This window comes from Gossypium arboreum, chromosome 1 (assembly GCF_025698485.1).
Source record: "Gossypium arboreum isolate Shixiya-1 chromosome 1, ASM2569848v2, whole genome shotgun sequence".
NCBI classification, from domain to species: domain Eukaryota; kingdom Viridiplantae; phylum Streptophyta; class Magnoliopsida; order Malvales; family Malvaceae; genus Gossypium; species Gossypium arboreum.
Genome location: NC_069070.1, coordinates 2052143 through 2076500, shown reverse-complemented (window position 1 = coordinate 2076500; position 24358 = coordinate 2052143). Strand labels below are relative to the sequence as shown.

Here is a 24358-nt window from a genome sequence, read left to right as displayed (position 1 = left end):
TCACTTTTAGCCAAAAAATACTTTAAGTACCTAAATGAAATAAACAGAGGGACAATTTTATATTTAAGCCTAATATTTATAGCAGATTGAAAAGTACATTTTTGACTATTCGTAACAATATTAATTAATTCAAATTAGTATTTAAAAGATTTATTATTCATTAATGGGGAGGATTCGTTTACATCAATGTTAAAGGTTTACACCCTTTTGTATCTTTTATACTATTAATATTTTAACGATCTAAATTATGTATGTCAAATTTGATATAAATTATATCATAAATTCACCAGTTAAATCATTAAAATATTAATTATTTACATATACCTCCCATTCATTAATTTACACCCATGTAAATCTGAATTGAATGTTAATATTTAAATTATTCAAATTTCATAATAATTAGAAGCAAAACAAGTGAATTATAATATAGAAAGACCCCATTTCACATCTCATACAAATTACTCATACAAGCTAACAACATTACACATAATGTGCCTTCTCTCCGTAGAATATATCAGTAAGCACAGTCTTCGACAGCAACAATGCCTTCAACAATTTCATAGCCTGACAGAGAACCAAAACAAGATTTCAATATTCAATTGACTCGTAACATTTTCGATTTTAAAAAATAATTAACAAAAAAAAAGTACTTAATTACCTCATCCATGCCGATTTTGATAGTTTTCTCTTGGAGTGCCTCAATATCTTTGACATTAAAACTATTAAGCAAAGCTAAACTAGAAATGGTTGACATTGGCTTCTCCATAAGATCATCCTTTACCATATATGTAACAACCCCTTTCACATACCCTCCCTCGCCTTCTTCATTTGATGAACTTGATGATGAGGACAACGAATTAGAACATGTTTTCTGGTTTGTCTTAACAAGTTTTGCCTGGTGACTCATCTTAGAACGACAGTTAGGACAAACAGCCTCAGGATCCTCTGCAATGTAAGAGGGACAGGGAGAAGGGCCAAAGCCAGGTCTAATATCATTGACACCTGTAAAAGCCTTTGTCTATTGAATTATTTGACGACTCAATATCAGGTAATAACGGAGGCAAGTTGGCTACACCAGAGTGGGCTAAAACTTCGGGGTTCAACAATGCTTCCTTGGTTTGAAATGGCTGTTGCATATGCACATGGCTTGACTCTTCAATGCTTTTATAAAGCTTACTAAGTGAACCCACCATGCCTTCTTTGTTACGAAGCCTTACGATAGTGCCAATAGGCAATGCCATCATGTTGAAAAGGAAATCAATGAAGTCTTTGTTTGCTTCGGCAAATAAAACCCTTTGGCATTTCACGTTAACTAGGAGCTTTAAATTGACTTTGCCTTCGGTTGTGGCCGCCATGATAGAGAATCAACCTTTGAACTTAGTTCAATAGCGGGAATGCTGATTGTGTCAAACACCGAGCTATTGTTGACCCTTCTTGCTTTGTATAATCTGTTGGGTCTATTCATTAATGCATTTTCATGTGGAATATGGAGAAGCATATGTAAGTTTAAAGAGATAAATGGTTGCTTCGTGTTGAAGTAGCTTTGAGAGAAAGGTTTTAAGTGAAAAAGTAAAACACACACACACAGACACAAAAAAATGTAAATGGTCTCTTTGGGTTGGAGTTAAATAATGTGTTGATGAAGAAAAATATATTAAATGAAATAACTTTTGGGTAGGAGAAAGATACTTAAAAGAAGACGATGCCCCATGCCTCTAACAAAGCTGGGAAAAAGGGAATTGTCACCTAACAGTAAGGTTTTTAAATTGGATAGGTGGTAAAACCTTAAACTCTAAATCTATTACACCCCCTCTTTTTAATTTAATTGGTTTTATCGATTTAATCAAGTTTAATTTTAATCAAAAATTAAAGAAATTTGATTCAACGATAGATTCAACCAACTTTTAATCTCATTTAATTAACTAATTCTAAGTTATTTGCTCACAAATCGTTCAAAAATGGTTTAACCTATTTCTAATTCGACTAATCAATGTAGTCCGATTCCATCAACCATGCTTAAAAACTTGGTTGATGTAAGAACCCAAGAAAGGAAAAGTTTAAAAAATTTAAAATTAACTTAATAGTAACTTTAACCTTCAAAATTTATAAATTAGTTCAATCCTATTCAACAACCTTATTAATCCGCCAAAGCTTAAAGCTTTGAACTTTGAGAAATTCAATTCCACCAATTGCCCCCGCAAGCCACATCACCATATTTTATCAAGTCTTTACCTTTTAGTTGTGTATGATTTTGGTTGTTCTATTTTTTTTTCATTTTTTTATGTCCGTTTTATGGTTTATGTTCGACGTTAATCACTATTCTATCAACTACATCGTCTTCGAAGTGGTTTTTCTTAAAGCTTTTGTACCATTGACTTGAATGCAATTTTCAAAACAATAAGCAAAAAAAAGGTTACCACAAGCAATGGCAAAGGGGCAAACATCAACAACATCATGTTCATTGATAACAGAGAATATAAAGGATTAGCATTCAATAATTTAAAACCAGCTAAAGTTCTCAGCAAATGAAGCAAGTTTTGTTAAAACAACATAATGGAGCAGGGTACCACCACCGTCTTATTCTATGCCACACGAGAGATGCTTTGAAATGGAGACGAGCCACTTTAGACATTTGGAGGTGGCCAAATCTTGTCAAGCAATTCCTCGACTCGCTTTGCTTGATTAACGTATCCATCCAGTCCAGCAGCCAGAAGCTCCACCGATGCAGGTCCCATGGCTGATGCAAGGCTTAGTTGATCCCACTTTGTGAGCTGCATCATAGAGAAAAATACCAGTCAACAAACAATTCATGGATTTTTATAACACAAGAATGGCCTTGTTATGCATGCTTGCGTTAGTTATTTGAGCACGGAAAGATGAAAATAAACAATATTCTTTACAAAAGCCGCAAATATTGTGACGAAATCATGAATCAATGGGGTACTTCGATTACCAAGTATAACCGAATATGAAAAGAAACGAGAAAGATACTTTCTTGGTATGGAATTAATCCTAAACATGCCTAAACCGTAATTACAGTAGCAGATCAAAGTCCTAACTCCAAAGCCATTACCATATCTATATACAGGCTATTTACACATAGCTATAGCGTTAGAACCTATGCAAGGAGTGATTAATATCATACTGTAAGATAAATCTTTTTCATTATTTACTACAATATCGGTATCCAAGAATTGAGATAAGGAAAGAAAGCAGACCTCTTCGGCGGTGAAATCATATCTGGCAGCAGACTGTGGGGACAACCTCCTAACGTAAGAGTACTTCTCGTCGGGAGAAGTAATTGATTCTTTGAGTGACTGCAATACCTTCAATGGTGCAATGATATAGTCAACCCTGACAGAAAGAAACCATAAACATGGGTTTAAGAAGACAAATCAATATGTAATTCTTATTCTGTAATGATTTTAAATTAAATTGATAAGAGTTGAGTCATGTGAAACCCCAGCAAACTAAATATATCCTGCTTGTTCCGAACAGCTGCTGCCATAAGCTTTGATTTATGTCCATATTTATGAATGTAGTTATAAGCTTTTGTCACCTACAGTTACAAATTATTAGAACCAACATGGCTACTTGCGGAAATAAATTCTTAAAAGTGAAAAAACGCGGACAAAAGCCTATTCCCTAAGTATAAATATAACAGTTTAACTAACCAGAGCCAATCCAGGGTCCTCTCCTCTTTGAATAGCAGCTTCGATCTCAGGGTCACCGGAATGATTGCGTGCCCAGTCCTGAATACAGAAACGTGTTTTAAGGACAATAAAGATGTTTTCATAAGAAAGTCAACAAAATGGGGTTTTTCGGGGGAAAAAAATTTACCCTAACACGGCCGACAAAAATCTGAATAACAGAAGCACCAGCTTGGGCTGCAGCTGCAGCTTGAGCAAAGCTGAAGCCACACCAGATCAAACAATGGTTAGAGGATGAATAGAGTTTGTTATATTATAACATTCAAGCAAACATCACTGTACGTGTAATCACGTACCTATAAACAAAAGTCAAATGTGTTTGTATACCCTCAGATTCGAGCAATCTTGAAGCTTCTATTCCCTGTATATCCAACAAGCATTAACAAGAATCGGTACCGGTTATGTTCCAAGACTATATTAAGACTTAATAGCTTTATAAGTGAGTACACTGATATTGCATTGAGGTACTTACTTGCCAAGTTGAAGGAATTTTAAACAACAAGCGTTCTGGAGGAACGGCAATCTCATCATACAGCCTCAGCAAGTCATGCACCTGCAAATTTCGATAAGCTTTTAGCATCGGGCAGCATATCCGGAAAGAGAATAAGAAAACAAGATAAGCCAGTAAAACACATAAAAGGAAGTAAGAAATACAAATGGACACATGGGAATAGACGATACCCTCCTAATAATTCCATGTGTATCGTAAGCCAAACGTGCATCCACTTCAGTTGAAACTCGACCAGGAACTAGCTTTGCCAAGTCACCACCAACATTTACTAAAGCCTACACTCGATGAACATTCGAATGTCAAAACAAACTAACGATCCAATTCGTTTTTTAGTATAAAGAAAGCCACACAAACTAGGAATAAGTAAAGATATAACAGACATTGATTTAAAACCTAAATTCACTGCATGCCTACTCTTAAATGTTGCTGCATTACCAATTAAACAAAGCTTACAGTTTATTAACTATCAAATTCGAATTCCATCCGAGAATGCGAATACGAACCTTGTTAACAAAACAAGACAACCTCAGTTCAGGATTGTCCAGCGGAGAACATGTCGAATCCGCCAAAGCCATATCCACAGCATTCTAAACCAAAATACAGAACAACTTCACTCAAATATATTCACATATATATAAAAGATTTAAGCTGTCTATATATATGTGTGTGTGTGTGTGTGTGTGTGTCAGTTTATATGAAAATGCTCACTCTAAAAATAGTATCTGGAAGGCTCAAAATGCCCAACAACAATGAAGAGCTAACAGTTGCAGCAGTTGGTGGAAACCTATAAAAAAATTTTCAATTAATTAGCGCAAAAAAGCTCAACCTATTCATTAAAACATCCATTAAAAAAATCCCGAAGGAAAAAAAAGTTAGATTTTTTTACTTTTCAAAATCGTCAAAGATCACAGTATCAGGAACTATCTCACTGAAAGTAGACACAGCATCCAATTCAGTACTCAAACCTGAACATTCCCACAAATTAAAAACAACCCATCACTTAAAAACCAATGAAACAACTAAAATGATTACATATTTAGCTAAAAAATCTAAACAGAACAAGTACCAGTGTCAACAGAAGAAGAGGAACCAGAAGAGGCACCAAGAACTGGAAAAGATCTGTTGAATTTGAAGAGTAGAGTTGAAGAAGATGACCCATTTGCAAATCTCAATCTTGATTTAGGTAAAGAAGATGAAAGAAATGAAGAAGGCGGAGATTTCAAGGTGACTGACATTTTTTTTTCGTTATTTTTGGAAGTTAAAAGCTTGAGCCTTTAACTAATGTATATATGAGTTTATAATGGTGTATGTTCCTTTTCTGTGTAGTTTAACAGAAATTTAATTGAATTCTATAGATAAATGAAATTCCAATATTGAATTTTGAAGAAATAAGCTTTGAATTTTTTAAGCTGGTCCATCTACATAAAATATAATAGGTTAAATTTAGCTATTACTCCCTATACCTTACAAAAGTTATAGATTTAGTCCCTATAATTTGATCAATTTTAACCCTGTACTTTTTTAATTTGTCAATTTTAGTCTTTATACTTTTTTAATTTTGAAACTTTAATCCTGACCCATATAGTAGTTATTAAATCCGTTTAGTTAAATTTAATTATTAGTGATGTACTATGCATATAGTTTTAAATTTATAATCCACTAATTGGATTTAGCGTGTTTAACGGTTCTCATTAGGTGAGGACTGGAATTATAAATTTTGAAAAGTAAAAAGACTAAAATGACCAAATAAAATCAAAGTACAAGGTCTAATAGCAAAATTTAACCAATATAATACTGTTCAACCAAATATGTATGTACTAATTTTTTATTACATTTAGTACTTATTTGATATAATAAAAATTTTGTAAATTTTAAAGAAATACATTTTTTAATAACCTTTACTTTCTTGATGATAAAATCAAAGCAAAAAATATCATCTTGGGTCCTCCGCCATTAACTAGAAAATTCAGTGCTTACTTTCTTAAGATTTGTGATGAACATAATCCAGTGAAAAAAAGCTTTATATGAATAATTTTATATAAAAAAAAATTGTTATAAATTAACAATTGCAAATTCCCTTCAAAGAAATAACAATGACCAATGTAATAAAAATGACTGGTTTCATTGGGGGATAATCATTGCTAAAAATTGAAATGGAAAATTACATTATTTGCAAAATATAAAAATAAAAACTAAATTATCCTCTTCAATGAAAATTTTATTCTGCCTTTTTTTTGCTCCCAAGTCCTTGCTTTTCCTTCAAGCTTCTTCAAGCCTCTTCCATCTCACCAGTGCCTTCAGAAATTTCTTCACCTGCATTCATAGTTTTCATATTTGTAAATACCAATCGTTGTATTATATAGATTGAGATCATAAAAACACCATGAATGCTTTATATTAAAAATCAGATTACATATTGCTCTCTCTACTCAAAATGAGCAAAGTAGTTCCTATAAGGTTAAAAACCAACGTGGCCAACAAAATAATCGAACAGTAATACATGACGTGCCATATATACCTCATATTAATGTGCAGGGACCAATTTTAATAATAAAAATGAATAAATTTTTTAACATAAGGACGAATTTGCTCTTTGATAAAAGATACAAGGACTAATTTGCCTGATTTTTATAGTAGAGGGGGCAACATACAATCAAACTCTTAATACCGGACCTCAATGATACTTTTAAATATTGAGATCCTTTAATTCTAACCCAAGCTCAAAATTTTAAAAGGAAAATTATCTAAAACCCGAAATAACCTACCAAATAAAACCTGAAAAACCAAATATACAATTCTTGATAAGGATTTTGTACCTCTGATGGGTCCCTGACAGAGAAAATTGCATTGCTTTCTTTAGGCACTGAAGATACCAAGATTCCATAACCCATATTTCCTTCCTTTAAGACCTGGATTTAGATGTTTTTTAATATTAGAATCTAAATGGCATTGGCAATGGCAACACATAATAAAACAGCTCTGCAATACTTACCTTAAACGCATCCTCATCTGTTTTGTCATCTCCAATATAGATTGGGAGCACATCATCTCTATCACTTAGCCCTGCATTTCATTTTTTTACATACATATATCATTCATTACACTGATAACTCAAAAGCTTTGAAAGTTCATCATGTTAACCAAGAACATACCAAGAGATTCAAGCAGAAATTCAACCGCCTTCCCTTTATTCCAGTCAATCACAGGACGGACCTCTAAAACCTTCCGTCCATGCGTTAATCGCAAACGAGGATAGTCTTTCAGAATATCATGAACGCATTGCGCAATAATAGGCCAGTTCTGAAAAAGGAAACAAATATTCACTTAGATGAGCAACATGCTGAGTAATTATGGAGCTTCTTTTAAGTTCTTACCTTCTCTTCTACGTTACGGTAATGTACTGAGGTGCAAAACTTGTGATTCTCAACCTTTGCACCCTTAATATCTTTAGTGTTCTCGACAAGGGTTCTAAAAACCTGCAAGACGTATGAACAATGTTTGTTTTATATGTTAACTGAAACATGTTCCGGAAAAAAAATGAACAAAGGACGCACCTCGTCAATCATAGGTATGAATTCTCTAGCAGGCTGGAAAAGGTTTACCTCCTTGCCCTGTCATATAGATAGTTATGCTTTCAATATATATCACCCGGTTTGATGAGTTCTTACGAAATATTACGGGTACATACCTCTTGGTCAATTGATCTAACACAGTTTGGATGGCCATCATCAGACTCTGTATGTTTCACAGGGCCCATAATGTCCATCCCATGACTACCAGCATAAAAAAGTTCAGTTAGTCCTACCAATTCATAAACCTGTTAAAAAAAAATGCAATAAATCAGATCCTATTGATGCAAAGATGGTAACTACAACAAAGTTCCAGAATGCTCTACCATCTACCTTATCACGACTTCTGCCACTAATAATAGCTGTCGGAAAATACTTCGCAACATTTCTCACAGCAGAACGCATCTAAAAAGGAAGATACAAGTTTTAATCAAAGGCAAATGAAGACAACATGCAAGCATTGAAATAGACTGTCATACTTACAGCATCAGACATAAAAGCTCGATCTGGATCATCTACGATAGGAGAAAGAGTACCATCATAATCTAGAAAAACAGCTATCTTCTTGTTCTTGGCATGTTTCGAGATTTGCTCAAAAGATTTAAGTGCAGATGGATATTTAATCTATGCATATAAACAGAAGAGCATAAGTAAGCACAAGCAACCTTATATACATATGGAAATATATATATATGTCATCAAATTTTAAATTACCATCCAGGAATGATAAGCAATATCGATATCATCAGCGGCAACCTCAATATTGAACCCCTTGATCAACTTCTTACGAGGGGGAGACGAAGATTTCATAGCATCCAACCAACCATTAGACCGAACATCATCGAGTTTTGCAGGTTTCTTCCTAGGAGTCATCTTATACTTACCAGGGGACAAAGATCCACCAGATTGTGGATACGAAAGCAGATTTGAATGAATGCCTAACCTTGACTTGTTTATCGGAATCGGATCAGTAAGAACAGGAGATGAATGATTAGGCTTCAAATCCATTAGCTTCAAATCACCTTTTTTATCGAAGTACACTTATTTAGCCAACCCTTTTATCTATGAAAAACCACCTCTTCAATGTCTTCTTATCACTGCTTCTCGGCGATAAACTGTCCATCAATCGCAGCTTACCTGAAAACTAATGATCACAAGGCCAAAACATACATAAATACGTATGATCATAAGACCAAAACATATGAAAATACGTAAATACTTTAAAATTTAAAGATTTTTCTCTTGTTGTAATACATTTGATACGTATATGTATACCTTTTCATCTCCAAAGCTACACCGAATTTATGACAAAAATTGAACTTTTCTCGATATCGATATCAGCAGGGACTCGAAACAAGATCAAAATGTGCTTAAATCTGCATGTATTAGAGTAAAAACAAGCATTAAACTGTGTATAAGTAGTGATCCAATGAAATGAAATCACATGAAGAACATTGCTTTCTGCACAAAACAAAGCAAAACATATATACCAAAAGATCACCAATATATGAAGATCATATATATATGTAAATAAAAAACCTTGATAACATACAAAATATCAATGAAAAATCATAGCCATACATTGCAAATTATAAAAAAATTGATAAAAACATACAACCACTGTTAAATTATATAAGACAACCTAATCTATGGTCTCCACTCATTGTCATTTCTTTGTCTAGATTCATATAAAAAAAAGAACTAAATGAAATGACAAGTATATATAACTACAATACACGTATTGCATACGTATAAAAGAAGAAACTTATACATAAATACACGTATATTGTATGTAAGGTGGGCCATTAAAGTGATGAAATTGCAGATTTTAAATCTATACATCAACATCATAGTTTAATAAACAGAAAAAGAAAAAAAAAGTATTAAATCATAAAAGAAAAAGAAATAATAACTATTAAGATATTAACTCCCTTGCATTGACAAGACACTGCAACTACCAAAACGACCATTTACTTTGAACCCCCACCATAAAAATTATATTTTTAAATTAAATTAAAATTAAAGTAAGAGGTAAAACACATGAACACCGTTCATTAAACATGGAAAAGAAAAAGTCAAATATTAACGAAGATTCTGGGCATAATATCAAGTTTTTTTAAGGATTTATCTTGATACACCATTTAAACAATAAAACCGAATCTGGGTTTTTATATATGTATTGTTTTTGTTTCGTTTTCATATGCATGGACGTTGAAAAAGGGATCTTAATCATTAACGAATCAAAAGAAAAAGAACATAACAATGGGAAAAAAGGGTTTCTGAAGAAAAACCCCATTCTTTAACGTAAATGATTAACGAACCTGATTGATGAGGTGAAACCCAGAAAAGATCTGATCTTTAAAAAATGCAGTTGTAAAGAGAAAAGGGAAAAAACAACGAAAAGGGGAAGCACGGAGATGTTTGTGGAAATGCAACAGGGAAACGAAAGAGAATAAGAGACTAAAAACGAACCCCAAAAATTGTGTAAAATTAAAGAGAGTTTTTGAAGGAAAACTGAAACGGTGAAATATATAAACGAAAGAGATGGAATGGAAATAAAATTCCCTTTAAAACGTGTTTATCAAGGTAACCTAAAGGTGTAAAAAAAAAAAATGATTTTACCATTTTATCCTTCTTATAATAAATAATTATTTTTAATTTTAAATAATTAATATACTTATCTATATATCATAATTAAAATATATCTAAAAACTTAATACATAATTTGTTACCTGAGTTTGAAGTTAACAGTGTTAGCTTTTTAATGTTTAATTCGGGTTTAAAGTTAATTTAATAAAATTTCATAATTCGTTAACATATCAATAATTAGTTTTCATCAAATCTACCTTAAAACTCAATTCAAGTCACATTCATCAAACTGTATTTAATAAATTAAATACAAAATTAAACAGAGTTATAATCGGCACTAAATTTATTTTATTAAAGAAATAATGAAAATTCGAACCTAATAATATTAACAACTATATTTCATCAATCAATCAATCCTAAAACTTGAATTAAACACTAAAAAATTAATATTATTACCTTTTGGTATCAAAATATATAACTTATGTCTAATACAAGTACCATATTGGACCAAAAATACACTTTAATACGCTCAAATTTACGATTCGTATTAATCGACAACAATGGTAATCTCAACCAAGCTAAGACTCAATTAGCAATTAATTTTTAATTTTTTAAATATTAAGAAATGATTTCTAAATTTAATGAATTAATATTATTATTAATGAATTTTAGAAAAAGATTTGTTGTTAATAATAATATTATAATTAGTCTAAAAGAAATGTAGAAGGTTGCTATTAACTTGTAAGTGAACCGGAAAGTGACTTGTGGTTGAAAATTGAGGGGAGTTATGTTAATGCCACGTGTAAGAGTTCAAGCTGACGAGGCGACGTGTCAGATTGGACCCACGACAATCGCTTTCTTGCTTAGCTGGCAGTCGTAATTGTTTTTTTAATGATATAATAATAAAAAGGAAAATGAAATAAATTATTTTTTGGTAAAATTCTGGTTTTGGATGCTCAAATTTTCTATTCAATTTTTACCTCAATTTTAACATTTGGTAGCTCTCTTTATTATAAAGATTTTATCGAATTATTTTATTTAATAATAAATATATTAATTTAGTCCATATATTATTAAAATATATATTAAATAAGATTAAATTTTAATACAATTAACATTTATTGTGTCATAAATTAGACATAAAATAATCCACGTTATTAACAATTTCAATTAAAAAACATTATGAAATTTTAAAAGAAATATTTATTTTAGCATGAAAAATTAGAACGAATTCAATAAAATTAATCGTAATTAAATTATGTCAAATTAAAATATATAAATTAATTTTAAATTTAAATATAATATAAAACCGAATTAGAATTAAATGTCGGGAAAAAGGGTGAGGGATATTAAAAATAAAAAGAAAAAAGGCAGCAGCCGTTTTAGCTTGTTTACAGCACAAATCTCGTGAGAGAATTCACGTGGCTTAGCCATTTAAGCTGCCAAAGCCCACTTTTAATTGTTCAACTTCAATTAAAAAAGTAGTTTTATAAAAATCAAAATATAATATTTTAGTTAATTTTTTAATATGAAGAAAATGGGAAAAAATATGTTATGTTTTTAAAAGATTTTATGATGCACAATGGGACCTAGAATAGTACCTCATTGAGGTTTGGCCATAAATATTTTTTTAGTATCATACATATCACATTAATTAAGTAAAATTATGTTCCTAATTTCGTACGTTGTTATAAAATCAGATGGTGACATATTATTTGAAATTAAAATTATTTCTAAAATTTATAGATAATGTGTTTATTTGATTAATTGATAGTTCACAAAATCACACCATTAATATATTAAATATAGATGATAATATTTTTAAAATGATTGTTAACCCTAAAACGGTATGATCGATCAACTCTTGTTTAGTCGAAGGGAAAAAAGGTTTTATTACGATGTGGATCTTACCTTCCCATAGACGCATCATGTTATGATCATTAACCGTTACTTTCTAAGTTAAATGCAAGAAAAAGTCTTATTTAATTCGAGCATCCGCAATTAAAACGTGCAAGTTTTCTATTTCAACATGAGTTTTGCCTCATTCTTCATTTGTTATATATTTGTTTTTTATTTGTAATAGTAAAACTATCAAATATATATAATGGTTAATTTAATTAAACATCTCTAAACTATCTCTTAGATTTTAATTGGTTTTAAAATTTCAAAACATGCTAATTAAGTCCTTAAAGTGTCAATATAGTATCAATTAAGTCCTGTTGCTAGCTTAGCCATTAGCAAAATGACATGAACTTATCTAAAACATGAGGATCAAATTGCAAGCACATATGTACTTACTGCAATGGCAATTTGAATATAATGCGTTTAAAAAATAAGTCCTTATTTGTTGACTATCATTTTTTTGACATGGCAAATCCACATCGTCCATGCAATAGGATACAATACTCATGATTATAATTTCATCTTTGTGTTTTAAAAATGTTCCACATTTGTTTTGAACCAACATTTAATACATGAATTGACAACTAAATTAATTGAAAGTCATGATTAATATAATATTAATACTTTAAGGATTCAATTAAAACATTCAAAGGTCAAAAGATCAATATAGAATCTAAATTTTATATATATTGAACAATTTCATTATATATTTTGATCATATTTGTATTTTTTGACACAATATCTAGAATTACCCCTAATCTCTCCTTAACTCATAAATAGGAGGATAATACGTTTCAGCGCACTCGGACCCACATCCTCTTACGTTAACAACAATGCCCATATCGATTGAAAGCTCAATCCACTAAATTATATATAATTAATTAAGATGTCGATGCAATTAACCTTAAAAATAAATATTTTAATGCTATATATATATACAATTTTTTTATCGTGAATATTAAATTTATGCACTAACCATATATAACAATACTTTAAATATAAATCCAATTGAATTATGTGCTCTAATTTAACCCAAACATTTGTTGTGTAGCACTAAATGGTGGATAAGATTAAGCAATTATTTAAAATAAGAAGAAAATAACTACTGTATATGACTAAATATATAATTATTAATTTTGGAATTTTTGGTTTGTTTTCTTTTGCAAATTAATTTAATTTAATGATAGTTTTTAATTTGATTTATTGGCTATCCGCCACTTAAATAAATGGTTTCTCATGTTGGTTTCATGTATAGCAGTAAGCAAAGATTTTATAGATTCATCTATTAATTTTAAAATAATGAAATATATATATATATAATATAACATACAAAATAGATATTTTAAAATAAAAATCGATATACTCGAAGCACGTAGATTCAATTTTCAGTAATCAGTTCCTAAAATAATAGTAATTCATTAAATATTTTACATGTAAGATTGACAATATAACATATAAATATATTTTTAAAAATGTATATTTTGAAGTTGACAAAATTTTAATATAATGTAGTTGGTGTTGTCTCCGATATTCAGAGTTTAAGTTATATTATGTGTAGATCATGTCTAGATTTATTTTAGTCTAGGATCTCGGATATATTTCAGGTATGCTTTATATAGATTTGATTTTAATTATAATTATTTAAAAATATATTATTTGCGATTGTACTTGTGCTTGTAAACTCCTTAAAAGACGATAAACTCTAAGTTTATGTTAGATATTAAGAGGTTGGATTGTTAAAATAGGTGTCGATAATAGAAATAGAATGATCACAAAAATAAATAAAAATAAGAACATATAAATTTTACGTGGAAATTCTTTCGAAAAAAATCATGGGCAATGGAGAAGAAATTCACTAATGTTGAAAAATGAATGGTATAAGAGGAGCTTCGACTACATCTATTTAAATGTTGAAAAACCTTATTCTAATCAATGTTAAATAGAAGAAAATTAATTCTATACAGGTTCTATTTGTGCTGCATAGTCTATATTTTCTTTAACAACTTTATAACATTGATTTTATTAAAATTCTATTGATATTACTTGATAATAAACTTACCAATGAAGTAAAAAATATTTTTTTAGAGCATTGTAGTAACAATCATGTCCCATTGATACCATGATTGCTTATACATCAAGGTTGTTTGAATTAAATTTGTTTACGGATTGGAATATTAATATACAGAGGAGTATTGAATTGATTGATTTGGGAATTGGAACAGATCGGTTAAATTGAGAAAAAAATTTGATTAAATCGATTGAACTAGAACTTTAATATTTTTAATTAAACTTGACAAACCAATCGAATCGATAGTTTGATATGTTCAACCACCAACTCAATTTTGAAAACTTTGTTACAAAACTTCTATTTTCTTAAACTGCAGTTTACTCCCCTCCACTCAAAAAAATAGACAAATTAGTCACTATACGTTAGATTTAAGAGCAAAGTGATCATTCAATAAAAAAATTTATTTTTTATTGTTAAAAACTAGTATTTATACATCAGTATGCGGTATATATGGTACACCACGTGTCACAGTTAAGTTACTCTGTCAACTATGTCAGTTTTTAACAATATAAATTGCTTGAAATTTTTAACGAAAAAACATATTTACTCTTTGATCTAATATACAAGTATTAATTTGTTAATTTTTGAATAGATAAAAAATATAATTTAAATTTTAATACAAGAAATTTCATAATACTTTTACCTAAATATTCAAGATTTAATCAAAATATTTACATATAATTCTTTAATAACAAATAAAAATATTAACACGTTACGTTATCTGCACTGATATTATAAAAATTTGAAGAACTAAGAAATCACTTTCAAAGTAAGTTTGGGATCCTTAAATATCTTCATCTGATGACAAAACTACAATCTCGTATTTTAATTCCATTGACATATACAATGTTTGATTAAAAAAAGGCATATAAAATACAATGTAATAAACAAGAAAATTACAAAGTGAGAGTTAGGCAAGTACGGTTTCGCCGCGGTTACGTGAAACCACCTTGGATACACGTGGGCGAATCTCTGTCCCTATCCTAAATGACAAAACTCCAGACCCCACATCTTCCAATGCACCCAATCATTGACACCGGTTCTCTCATGACGTGGCTGTTTTTCGTGTTTGGGGATTTCACGATTTACGAGGAAGTTGTTGGATGACGTGGCTGTGATGATATGACGAGAGAGACCTGACTCGGTGCTGAGTTTACCTTATTCTTATCGGTCAAATTTTTATTTTATCTTCCTCTATTTTAAAAATGAAAAATATATATAAAATCTAGAAAAAAATATAAAATATAGAAAGTGAAAAACTATTTAAAAATAAAAGTAATTAATAATGTATAAAATTATAAATAATTAAATATTTTTATTAAAAATTAAAAATTAAAAGTATAAAATAATCTTAAACAATATAAACATAATATTAAAATTTTATATATTTTTTGTTTTAATAATTTAATAGTTTATATGTTTTTTCTAAATTATATATTTTGTGAATTTATATATATATATATTTTAATATGTATATACATTTAATAAAAGAAATTGTTTGTTTTACATAATAATGCCACTTGGCGCTTTGTGATTATTATAAATTTTTTAACATATGTTAAAATAGACTAAAATATATAAGGAAGCATACATTAGGTACTAAATTACAAAGTAAGTGTACTTTAAGTACCAATTTGGGCTAAAAAATTTAGATACCAAAGTGAAAAAATGGATATATTTTAGAGGCCAAATCTTAAATTAAGCTTTAATTTATATGGTAATTTAGATTGTGAATTCAAATATTCGTAGATATTTAATCTGTTTTTAATGGATTTGAATATAGTAGATTCGAATAATATTCAAAATTTAAAATTACTATAAATGCGAATTTGAAATAAATATTCGAATAATTTAAAATATGCATATATTCGACTAACCATTATTCTTAATTTTTATTCAAATTATAGTTGACTTTTATTTCTTTATAAATCCAGAGTTTTGTTTACTTGTATTACAAGTTAAAACAGAAAAATATAGTAAAAAAAACATTTAAACAATTCAAATAGAAGGTTAGGTCGTGTTCTTCATCAATTTATTCAAAAATAGGTAGAAAAAAAAACACTTAAATTATATTAAAATAGCTTTCACCATTAAAATAAAAAGAAATTACTGGAGGAATTAAGAGGTAAATTTGTGGAGAAGAATATTTGTGAAACTTTTTCATCATCGCTTACATCATTAGACAAAACTTGTAAGATTAATTTTCCTTTACGATTTGTTAAAATATGGGGAGTAACATAGTTTTCCAAGCTTTTTGGATGGACGCATGTTCTTCCATGGAACCTACTTTTACCAATTCATCTAGATTTTTATCAGTCATGGACATAGTCTTTACGATGGGATGGAGTTATCATGAGTTATGTCGGATTTTTTAAATAAAAATTTTAATCTAAACTCGTGGTGAATCTAGTTTAATCTATTTAAATAATCTAAATTCAGAATAAATACATCATCTAACTTAAAGAGGAGTTTACTTCACAAAAGAAAATAATTGTAAACTTGATGGATGAAAAGATTTGATTGTTTCAACTTTCATATAATGACCATCATAGGTAAATTAAGTAGAATTTAAATAATTATGTATAGTTTTGATATTATACATGAGATTAATATGAATCCGATCCGGTCAAATCTATAGACACTTATAAAAAGAAGGAAAGCGTACGATTAGATAAAAACCATCGGCAATGGTTTGTCTCCCAACTTTGGTTCAACCAACAAGATCATTATTGTCCATTGGTCAAACCCTTGGGTGCCATTGTCAAAAAATAGTTAAATGATTATTGTTAAATTCATTAAGTTTTGTTATTTTTAAAATCTGATGCAACAAACAGATTACCATATTTATAATGTCATGTCAACTTGTTATTTCCACACATTATTCACTAAAAATCAGTAAATAGATTAATGATTGTCATTTGTGTGAAGACTGAAGTTTCAAAATTTGGAAAAGCATAAGGATTTAGAACTATCCAATTCAGGGGCGAAGCCAGAAATTTAGGGGATTGAAATTAAATTGTAATTTTTATAATAGTAAAAATGCAATTTCACCATTTTAATAGCCTCTATCTTTATAATTTTTAAATGATTAAATCAAAATTTTATCATTTTTAAGGGGAGTCAAAGTATAATTTTACCTTTACTAATTTAAAATTTTAAAAATTTCAAATGACTTAAATAGAAAATTTTCCATTTTAAAGGGATTGAGATTCTGTTAGCCCCTGATTTCGCCCCTGATTCAATTGAAGAATATAGGCTAAATTTACGATTCTACGTATAATACAAAACTAATAAGTGAACTACATTATTTAAGTCAAAACTGAAACTAAATTCACCATACATAGGCTGAAAGCAGAATTTAACCGTCCAAAAATTGAGAAGCAGAAAGAAGGTTCCTCACCGATGGTTAGTTACCACCAAATTATATAGTTAAGCAGTTATTGAATTGAGTTCAGCTTCGTTCCAAAGTGAACCCTAAAACCCCTTTTTTTTTTCCTTTTATAATTTGTGACCAACAATGTGCAGTTGTGCCTGAAATATATAAAAATGACAGCTTGTTCCTATAGCTTTTGCTATCAAACAAGTTTCAATCAATTAATACAAACTCCTTGCTGTGGGGAGTCGGCCACGTAGATATTTCACTAGTTCGTCGTATACCCATTTAGACTTGTGAATGGGGTTTTAGGTAACACTAATTTGGGTTTTTAAAATTTTTAATCATTTCATTTCAGATGAATTTGGAGTTCAATTCGGTAGCTTAGTCACATCGTGAGATATATTTTGCAATTTTCTTTTAATTTACCAACAAATATCCCAAGGTTTTCCCACTTCAGCTATAACTCCACATATTTTAGCTCCTATCAATGTTTTAATAATAGGATAAATAGTTAAACTGATTAAACCATCGGTTTTTTATTTGACTATTTAGGGGTGAAGAAAAATTTTTAGGGGTCGAAATTAAATTATAATTTTTACGATAGTAAAAATATAATTTTACTATTTTAATAGCCTATATCTTTATAATTTTTAAAGGACTAAATCAAAATTTTATTATTTTTAGAGGGGGCCAAAGTGAAATTTTATATTTATTAATTTAAATTTTTAAAAAATTTAAAAAGCCTAAATAAAAAATTTTCCATTTTGGAACCCTTACCAACCCCCTTAGCTACACCCTTGCAACCATTGGTTCAACAATAATTAAAATATCATAAAATTAAAAATATATACATAAATTTGATTCAATCGTTTAATTTTTGTTCTGATTTTCAATTTTTTACCAATTCTAAACAATTTGCGTAGAGGCCAATTCAACCTTTATGTCCATAGTCTAGATCGATTTTTTACCCCCATTTCTAATTTTTTTTTTATCAATTCTTGGATCAATTAATCGGTTTGATCTGATTTAAAAAACACCGACCCATACCATCACACACAAAAAAGAAATACACTCTTTCAGAATAAATATAAACTATCATTAAGTAGACTAATTGATATCTATTTTATACAGTGCACTCTTTTATTTGTGAGAACATGAATTCAAATTTGTGGATATTTAAAGGGAAAAATTTAAATTATGACACATTATCTCGTGAATTAAGTTATAACATTTTGAATTCATGATTTTATATATTAACTCAATTTAAATTTAGAATTCAGAATTGAATCGATAGGACTAAATTAAGAATTAAAAAAGAGATTAGTATAGCCATGAGATTCACATTTAAGGTTGTCAAAATTTTTTAATTAGAGCCCATCAACTACCACATTTAGCCACTTAAAATATAATTTTATTCTCTAATTATATGCACTTAACATTAACTGTTCCAATCTAGAAGATTGCATGCAATCCTACCATATGTACATAACTTCATTTTTAATGTGTTGACAATGAAGTTTCTCTATTTTCATTTGCATCTGCCAATTTTTAAATTAATTTTTCAATTTCACTTTTTAAAATTTTATTTAAGATGAATAAAATAATTTGTATAAATATGAATGCTCCCATCACCGAAAGTGAATATTAATTTTCCATCTTTCAACAAATAATTTCACACAATTAATTAATCAAGTTGACAATTGGGTGCATTATATTCCCATGATTTATTTTTATGTTTTTTTTTTAAATCTAATCATAATTTATGCTTGGGTCACAAGTAACTCACATGCCCCAATATAAATATTTTCAACTAACTTGAATTTTTGGTATTACCATAAATTTAAGGTGAATTCAGATTCGAATTTTTTTTAAATGATTTAAACTTGAAAATTCACTTAAGGTGGCACCAAGGAGGATAGACAATGGGTTTGGTCCCTTTTGATTTGATAAATTAATAAAATGGAGAAATTTTTATTTTGGCCCTCTAAAATTTCACAAATTTCTAGCTTTACCCCTTATTGGACCCAACTCGATTTGAAGTAAAAAATCAACAACACGGATCCGTTTAACTTGAAGTTGCCTTGAATTTTAAATTAATCCAAATTCAAATGACCTGAATTGAAAATAAGACAATTTGAATAACCCGAAAACACGATTTTGCATGTGCGTTCTCATTAATAGTATTTGAGCCAAATCAAAAGCCAACCGAGATATCAATATAAAGAATGATATTGAACTAATTGGATTGAAAACCAATACGAATGAAATAAACCAATTAAGAAACAATTAAATCTGGGATTGAATATTTTTTTAATTTAATAATTTTTAATCAAACTGATAAATGATTAACATTGGTGCTCATGCATGTCTAGCGCAGGAGGAGACAGAGACAGAGAGACAAGACAGTTCTGTGAATTTTCCTCAATAGGAAAAGAACCAATTACAACAGTGAACAACGAGTGTGTCTTTTTTTTATTTGTGTGTGCATGGACTAGAATCAATTTGGCTTATAGATAACTTAATAAAAAGGAACGAATACCAATTATCGACATCATTTTGTCTGGACAGTGGACTAGTTTAAGGTTGTAAGATATTTCAATCTCTTATATGCAAAATTATATCATATTATGTATTATGTAGGGCGAGACCCATTAATGGCTAAAACTCTCCAAGCTCAGGTTTTCAAAGCCAAGTTGACCCTGCAAAGATACTCCCATATTGCACATTATTGTGACGATTACTGATTTTTCAAAGATTTTCATGAGTTGGAAACTTACCTTCTTGTCTTAAATAGCTTTGTAAGAGCTTTTCATCTACATGCACCCTCTCCCTCAACTTGTCATAAAAAGACAATAATCTTTAAGATCATCAAATTAGGTCTCATTAATTTCAATTGATTTCGATGGCGAATAAAAATGGAAGAAAGTGATATTCGAATCCTTTGATTTAGGTGGAGAAAGCTAAAGTTTCGGTGCATGTCACATGCACAAGCAAAATACTATATTCTAATTAATAATATTTACCTTATGAAAATCTCTCTTTTATTTTTTTAAAATTAGATGAGATATTATGCGTTTAAACACGTTTAAAATTATATTTCTCGAATTATTGTAACAACAATAATGTCAACTAAAGACAAGCTAAAAACTATTTAAAAAAGTGAAAATTTTGAAAGTTTTGCTCAAAGGGACCAGCAAAGACCCCTACCTCTTCGGCTTCGTCTTGAATCGAAGGGGCCAACGCCCCCACCATCCTGTAGCAGACTATGAATGCCCTTTAAAAAATGAATTATTTTGGATGGATTCTGTATTAAATAATTTGACTGAACTTTGCTAACATTTATTTTCAACTTTAATGAACTTTGGTTCATTTTTTCTAATTTGATGAAAGCATAAAAAAACATACAAACGAAGAAAAACAACTAAAATTTCTGGTTATGGCAATCCCTTGTTTTTGTTCCATTGACGAGGACAAGCTCACCGTTTTCGGTTCTGTTTTTGGATCCATTAAAACATACAAACGAAGAAAAACAACTAAAATTTCTGGTTATGGCAATCCCTTGTTTTTGTTCCATTGACGAGGACAAGCTCACCGTTTTCGGTTCTGTTTTTGGATCCATTAAAACATACAAACGAAGAAAAACAACTAAAATTTCTGGTTATGGCAATCCCTTGTTTTTGTTCCATTGACGAGGACAAGCTCACCGTTTTCGGTTCTGTTTTTGGATCCATTCGTAAAAAGGGAAACCCAAACTGTGGGCTGTTGAAATTTGGTCTAAAGGCTTTCTTTTTATAAGTTAAAACAAATACACGGGCTTTTTACATTGTGATCTGATTTCCTAGCTGTGGTAGTTAGTAGATGTATCGAGCTGATTAAATTATAAAAAGTTTATAACTTGAAAATATTTAACCCGAATTCAGAATTCAATTGAATCATTAAACTTATCCAAACCAAAACCAACTCGAAATGAAGAAGTATGCCAAAATGTTAGAATTGAAAGCGATCAAAATTAGGAGTGTAAATGAGATACTAGTACTCATAAGTTATTCGAGTTTGAGCTACTACATATTAAAAATGAAACAGGCTTAATTGAGCTTGAGTTTAAAAGTAGATGATCTATCAAGCTCAAATAAAGTATCAAGTCTTGAATTTTGAGACATCAAACTCGACTTAACTTGATTATACCCCTAATCAAAATCCAAAATGATATGAAGTATCTTAAAATGACTTGAACTCGAAATAATTAAAACACAAAAGGATACAAATCCATGATGTTCTATTCAAAAGACCCAAACCTTAAACTCGAATGATTAAATTTTCAAAGAAACTTTAAACCCGAAACAATCTGAAACAAAAAGTAATCAAAATGGAAATAACTCAAAAATTTTAAAACTTAGAAATCACCAATTAACTTCACAGTTAGAACCCAATTTCCAATTCATCAATGGGCTATAATTCCAGTAAACCCTAAGATTAAGAACAAAATGAAGGCCCATACTTTTGATAGGCTATATATTACCTTCCCATTTTCCCCTCTAAAACCACCCTTTTGTCGTGCTCTGTTCCTTTCTTTCTTCGTACTACAAAATCCAAGAAAGAAAGAAACAGCCACCAAGAAAACCACTCTCTCACCACCGTGAGTCTCCTCCACCGTCGTCACCCGCCGTAGTCACCACCACCATTAACTTTCAAACAATGCCGGGACCCTTTTCTTTCTTGTCCCGCAAGAAACCCACCTCACTCCCTTTCAAAGACTACTACGAAAACTGGTTCAACACCATCAAAAACACCCTCCTCCCTCTCCTCCACCAATCCCTCTCATCTCCTTCTCCTTCCCTCCTCCCTTTCCGCCGTGACCTCCTCCTTCAACACTTCCTCTTTTACTACGACTCCCTTGACCAAGCCGCCGCCGTCGACGTTTCTCAAATTCTTTTCCCTTCTTGGCGTAACTCACTCGAAACCCCATTCCTTTTCCTCGGTGACCTCCATCCTTATCTCTTCACCAATCTCCTCCGTTCATTCATCGACGCCGCAAACAACAACAAAACTCAAAACCCAGAATCACTCGATAAACCATATCAAGTTTTAACAGCTTGGATTAACCCACCAGAGAAACTAATCCTACGGATCGAACAAATCGAATGTGGGTTAAGACTAATGGTTCCCCCATTGATTTCAAGAGTAAGGAAAGTCCAAGCAGCTTTTATTCGGAAAGTTGCAGAGAAATGGGATTCAAACGAAGGGTTCAAAAAGAAAGGGATAAAAGAAGCTGTAAAGGCAGAAATGGAGGAAATGTTGGATGTGTTAATGGGAGCTAATAGATTAAGAAGGAGTGTGATAATTGAGATTGTGAATGCAACCAATGTGTATCAAGGTGCGTTGTTTCTTGAAGGGTTGGCCCAATTTCTTGTTGGGTTTAAAGATACGGCATTGGTTGGTGAATTTCGAAGATGTAAGATGATGATGATGATGGATATCAATGGAGGAGGAACTCACTGGGGATTTTGAGAATTTGGTTTTCATAATATATATTATTCTTGTGAACCTGGAAATTTTGAGGTTAGTACTTAGAACCCCACCATTTTTCAAGGTTTTATTTGCTTCAATGGCTGTCTTTACTTGAATGAATTTCACATAGTTTTAGGGTGTAGTATCCGATTCAATCATTTTTAGATACTGGTTGTAAATTTCAAAGGGATTAAAGAAGGTTTGTACTAGCTTTCATTAGGTTTACAATATGGATAACGATTACAGCAGTCTATCTACTGTATTTTTATAGGAATAATGATAATTTTAGTACTTAGTGTTTTATATATATATATATATATATATATATATATATTTGTTAATTTGTCTCTTATTTTGTTTTTAACTAAATTTAACTCTCAACTTCTATAAAGAGTTAAATTTGCTCATCATTATTTTAAAAAAGTCCGTTTGTTATTTTTTTTACGGAATTATTTAACTCTCTTTAAAAATTAATAGTTAAATTTAACTTTAAAAAAAGACTAAATTGACAAAAGATATAAATGTTGAGGATTAATGTGTCATTATGTCTTTGTTATATATTTCATGTATATTTTACTATCTATGAGGTTTAGAGCTTGTCTGAATGTTACATCTTACATTCTATGTCTACGAGGTTTATAGTTGTTTTAATGTCATTTCCTAAAGTTTAAACTTGTATTCTCCTTTGAGAGTGTAATACATCTTGACAACTGAAATCAATACGTATTAATAGTGTATAGTATATTGAAATATGGGGTTTAATATTTTTATGTTGCGAGTAGATTTAGATTCATAACACAATTTAATAAAATAATAATGTGATCTTTTCTTTCCTGTTATTCAATCACACGAAGCTACAAAGCTACATAGAAAATTCAAACTACTATATTCAACTAATAGTAAAGTTGCATGCTTAAGCTTGTTTTACAATAAATTCCAACCATCGCTTTAACGGTGTTATCAATTTATACTTTGTGATAAAATTAGATTATAATAAATCCTGATTCAAAAACAAAATTATGTAAAATTTATTTATGAAAAATTGGTAAAAATTAAATGAAATTTTAGTTGAAATAATAAAATATAGTGATGATATTTTAATTGTTATTTAAATAAGTTGATGCC

General features: G+C 30.0%; 4 protein-coding genes across 5 annotated transcripts; 1 reads left to right on the top strand and 3 right to left on the bottom strand.

Moving 5' to 3' along the window:
* Positions 1 to 480: 480 nt before the first annotated feature.
* Positions 481 to 1355, bottom strand: LOC108481782 (uncharacterized). The gene is made up of 3 exons (XM_053028706.1): positions 1074 to 1355; positions 659 to 1018; positions 481 to 564 (listed from the first exon to the last, which is right to left on the bottom strand). The coding sequence occupies exons 1-3, from the start codon at positions 1353 to 1355 to the stop codon at positions 481 to 483; spliced, it is 726 nt and encodes a 241-aa protein (XP_052884666.1).
* Positions 1356 to 2348: 993 nt separating this feature from the next.
* On the bottom strand, positions 2349 to 5567 carry LOC108482913 (uncharacterized). The gene is made up of 12 exons (XM_017786018.2): positions 5288 to 5567; positions 5108 to 5186; positions 4930 to 5005; positions 4725 to 4808; positions 4392 to 4496; positions 4183 to 4263; positions 4007 to 4071; positions 3841 to 3910; positions 3675 to 3752; positions 3462 to 3559; positions 3219 to 3354; positions 2349 to 2771 (listed from the first exon to the last, which is right to left on the bottom strand). The coding sequence occupies exons 1-12, from the start codon at positions 5454 to 5456 to the stop codon at positions 2625 to 2627; spliced, it is 1188 nt and encodes a 395-aa protein (XP_017641507.1). The 5' UTR covers positions 5457 to 5567; the 3' UTR covers positions 2349 to 2624.
* A 673-nt stretch (positions 5568 to 6240) lies between these two features.
* Positions 6241 to 10339, bottom strand: LOC108482911 (probable trehalose-phosphate phosphatase F). 2 transcript variants are annotated; one of them, XM_017786013.2, is made up of 12 exons: positions 10112 to 10339; positions 9066 to 9166; positions 8505 to 8934; positions 8274 to 8414; positions 8124 to 8195; positions 7910 to 8038; positions 7776 to 7832; positions 7596 to 7697; positions 7374 to 7521; positions 7214 to 7284; positions 7038 to 7130; positions 6241 to 6534 (listed from the first exon to the last, which is right to left on the bottom strand). In XM_017786013.2, the coding sequence occupies exons 3-12, from the start codon at positions 8796 to 8798 to the stop codon at positions 6481 to 6483; spliced, it is 1161 nt and encodes a 386-aa protein (XP_017641502.1). In that variant the 5' UTR covers positions 8799 to 8934; positions 9066 to 9166; positions 10112 to 10339; the 3' UTR covers positions 6241 to 6480. The 2 variants fall into 2 exon arrangements, with proteins under 2 accessions (XP_017641502.1, XP_017641504.1); XM_017786015.2 differs by lacking the exon at positions 10112 to 10339 and adding an exon at positions 9433 to 9463.
* An 11897-nt stretch (positions 10340 to 22236) lies between these two features.
* Positions 22237 to 23510, top strand: LOC108482909 (protein INAPERTURATE POLLEN1). Its single transcript, XM_017786012.2, has one exon. The coding sequence runs from the start codon at positions 22421 to 22423 to the stop codon at positions 23231 to 23233; it is 813 nt and encodes a 270-aa protein (XP_017641501.1). The 5' UTR covers positions 22237 to 22420; the 3' UTR covers positions 23234 to 23510.
* Positions 23511 to 24358: the final 848 nt, after the last annotated feature.

Excerpts from the sequence above, each read along its gene's own strand:
- LOC108481782 (XM_053028706.1), bottom strand. The coding sequence starts at position 1,355 with ATGGCGGCCACAACCGAAGGCAAAGTCAATTTAAAGCTCCTAGTTAAC. Across the intron at positions 1,019-1,073 it reads AAGTTTTAGCCCACTCTGGT|ACAAAGGCTTTTACAGGTGT; the intron begins GTAGCCAACTTG and ends ATAATTCAATAG. Across the intron at positions 565-658 it reads TCAAAATCGGCATGGATGAG|GCTATGAAATTGTTGAAGGC; the intron begins GTAATTAAGTAC and ends GTTCTCTGTCAG.
- LOC108482913 (XM_017786018.2), bottom strand. The coding sequence starts at position 5,456 with ATGTCAGTCACCTTGAAATCTCCGCCTTCTTCATTTCTTTCATCTTCT. Across the intron at positions 4,264-4,391 it reads CACATGGAATTATTAGGAGG|GTGCATGACTTGCTGAGGCT; the intron begins GTATCGTCTATT and ends CGAAATTTGCAG. Across the intron at positions 4,072-4,182 it reads AAATTCCTTCAACTTGGCAA|GGAATAGAAGCTTCAAGATT; the intron begins GTAAGTACCTCA and ends TTGGATATACAG.
- LOC108482911 (XM_017786013.2), bottom strand. The coding sequence starts at position 8,798 with ATGGATTTGAAGCCTAATCATTCATCTCCTGTTCTTACTGATCCGATT. Across the intron at positions 8,039-8,123 it reads GTGGCAGAAGTCGTGATAAG|GTTTATGAATTGGTAGGACT; the intron begins GTAGATGGTAGA and ends TTTTTTTAACAG. Across the intron at positions 7,698-7,775 it reads TCATACCTATGATTGACGAG|GTTTTTAGAACCCTTGTCGA; the intron begins GTGCGTCCTTTG and ends TACGTCTTGCAG.
- LOC108482909 (XM_017786012.2), top strand. The coding sequence starts at position 22,421 with ATGCCGGGACCCTTTTCTTTCTTGTCCCGCAAGAAACCCACCTCACTC.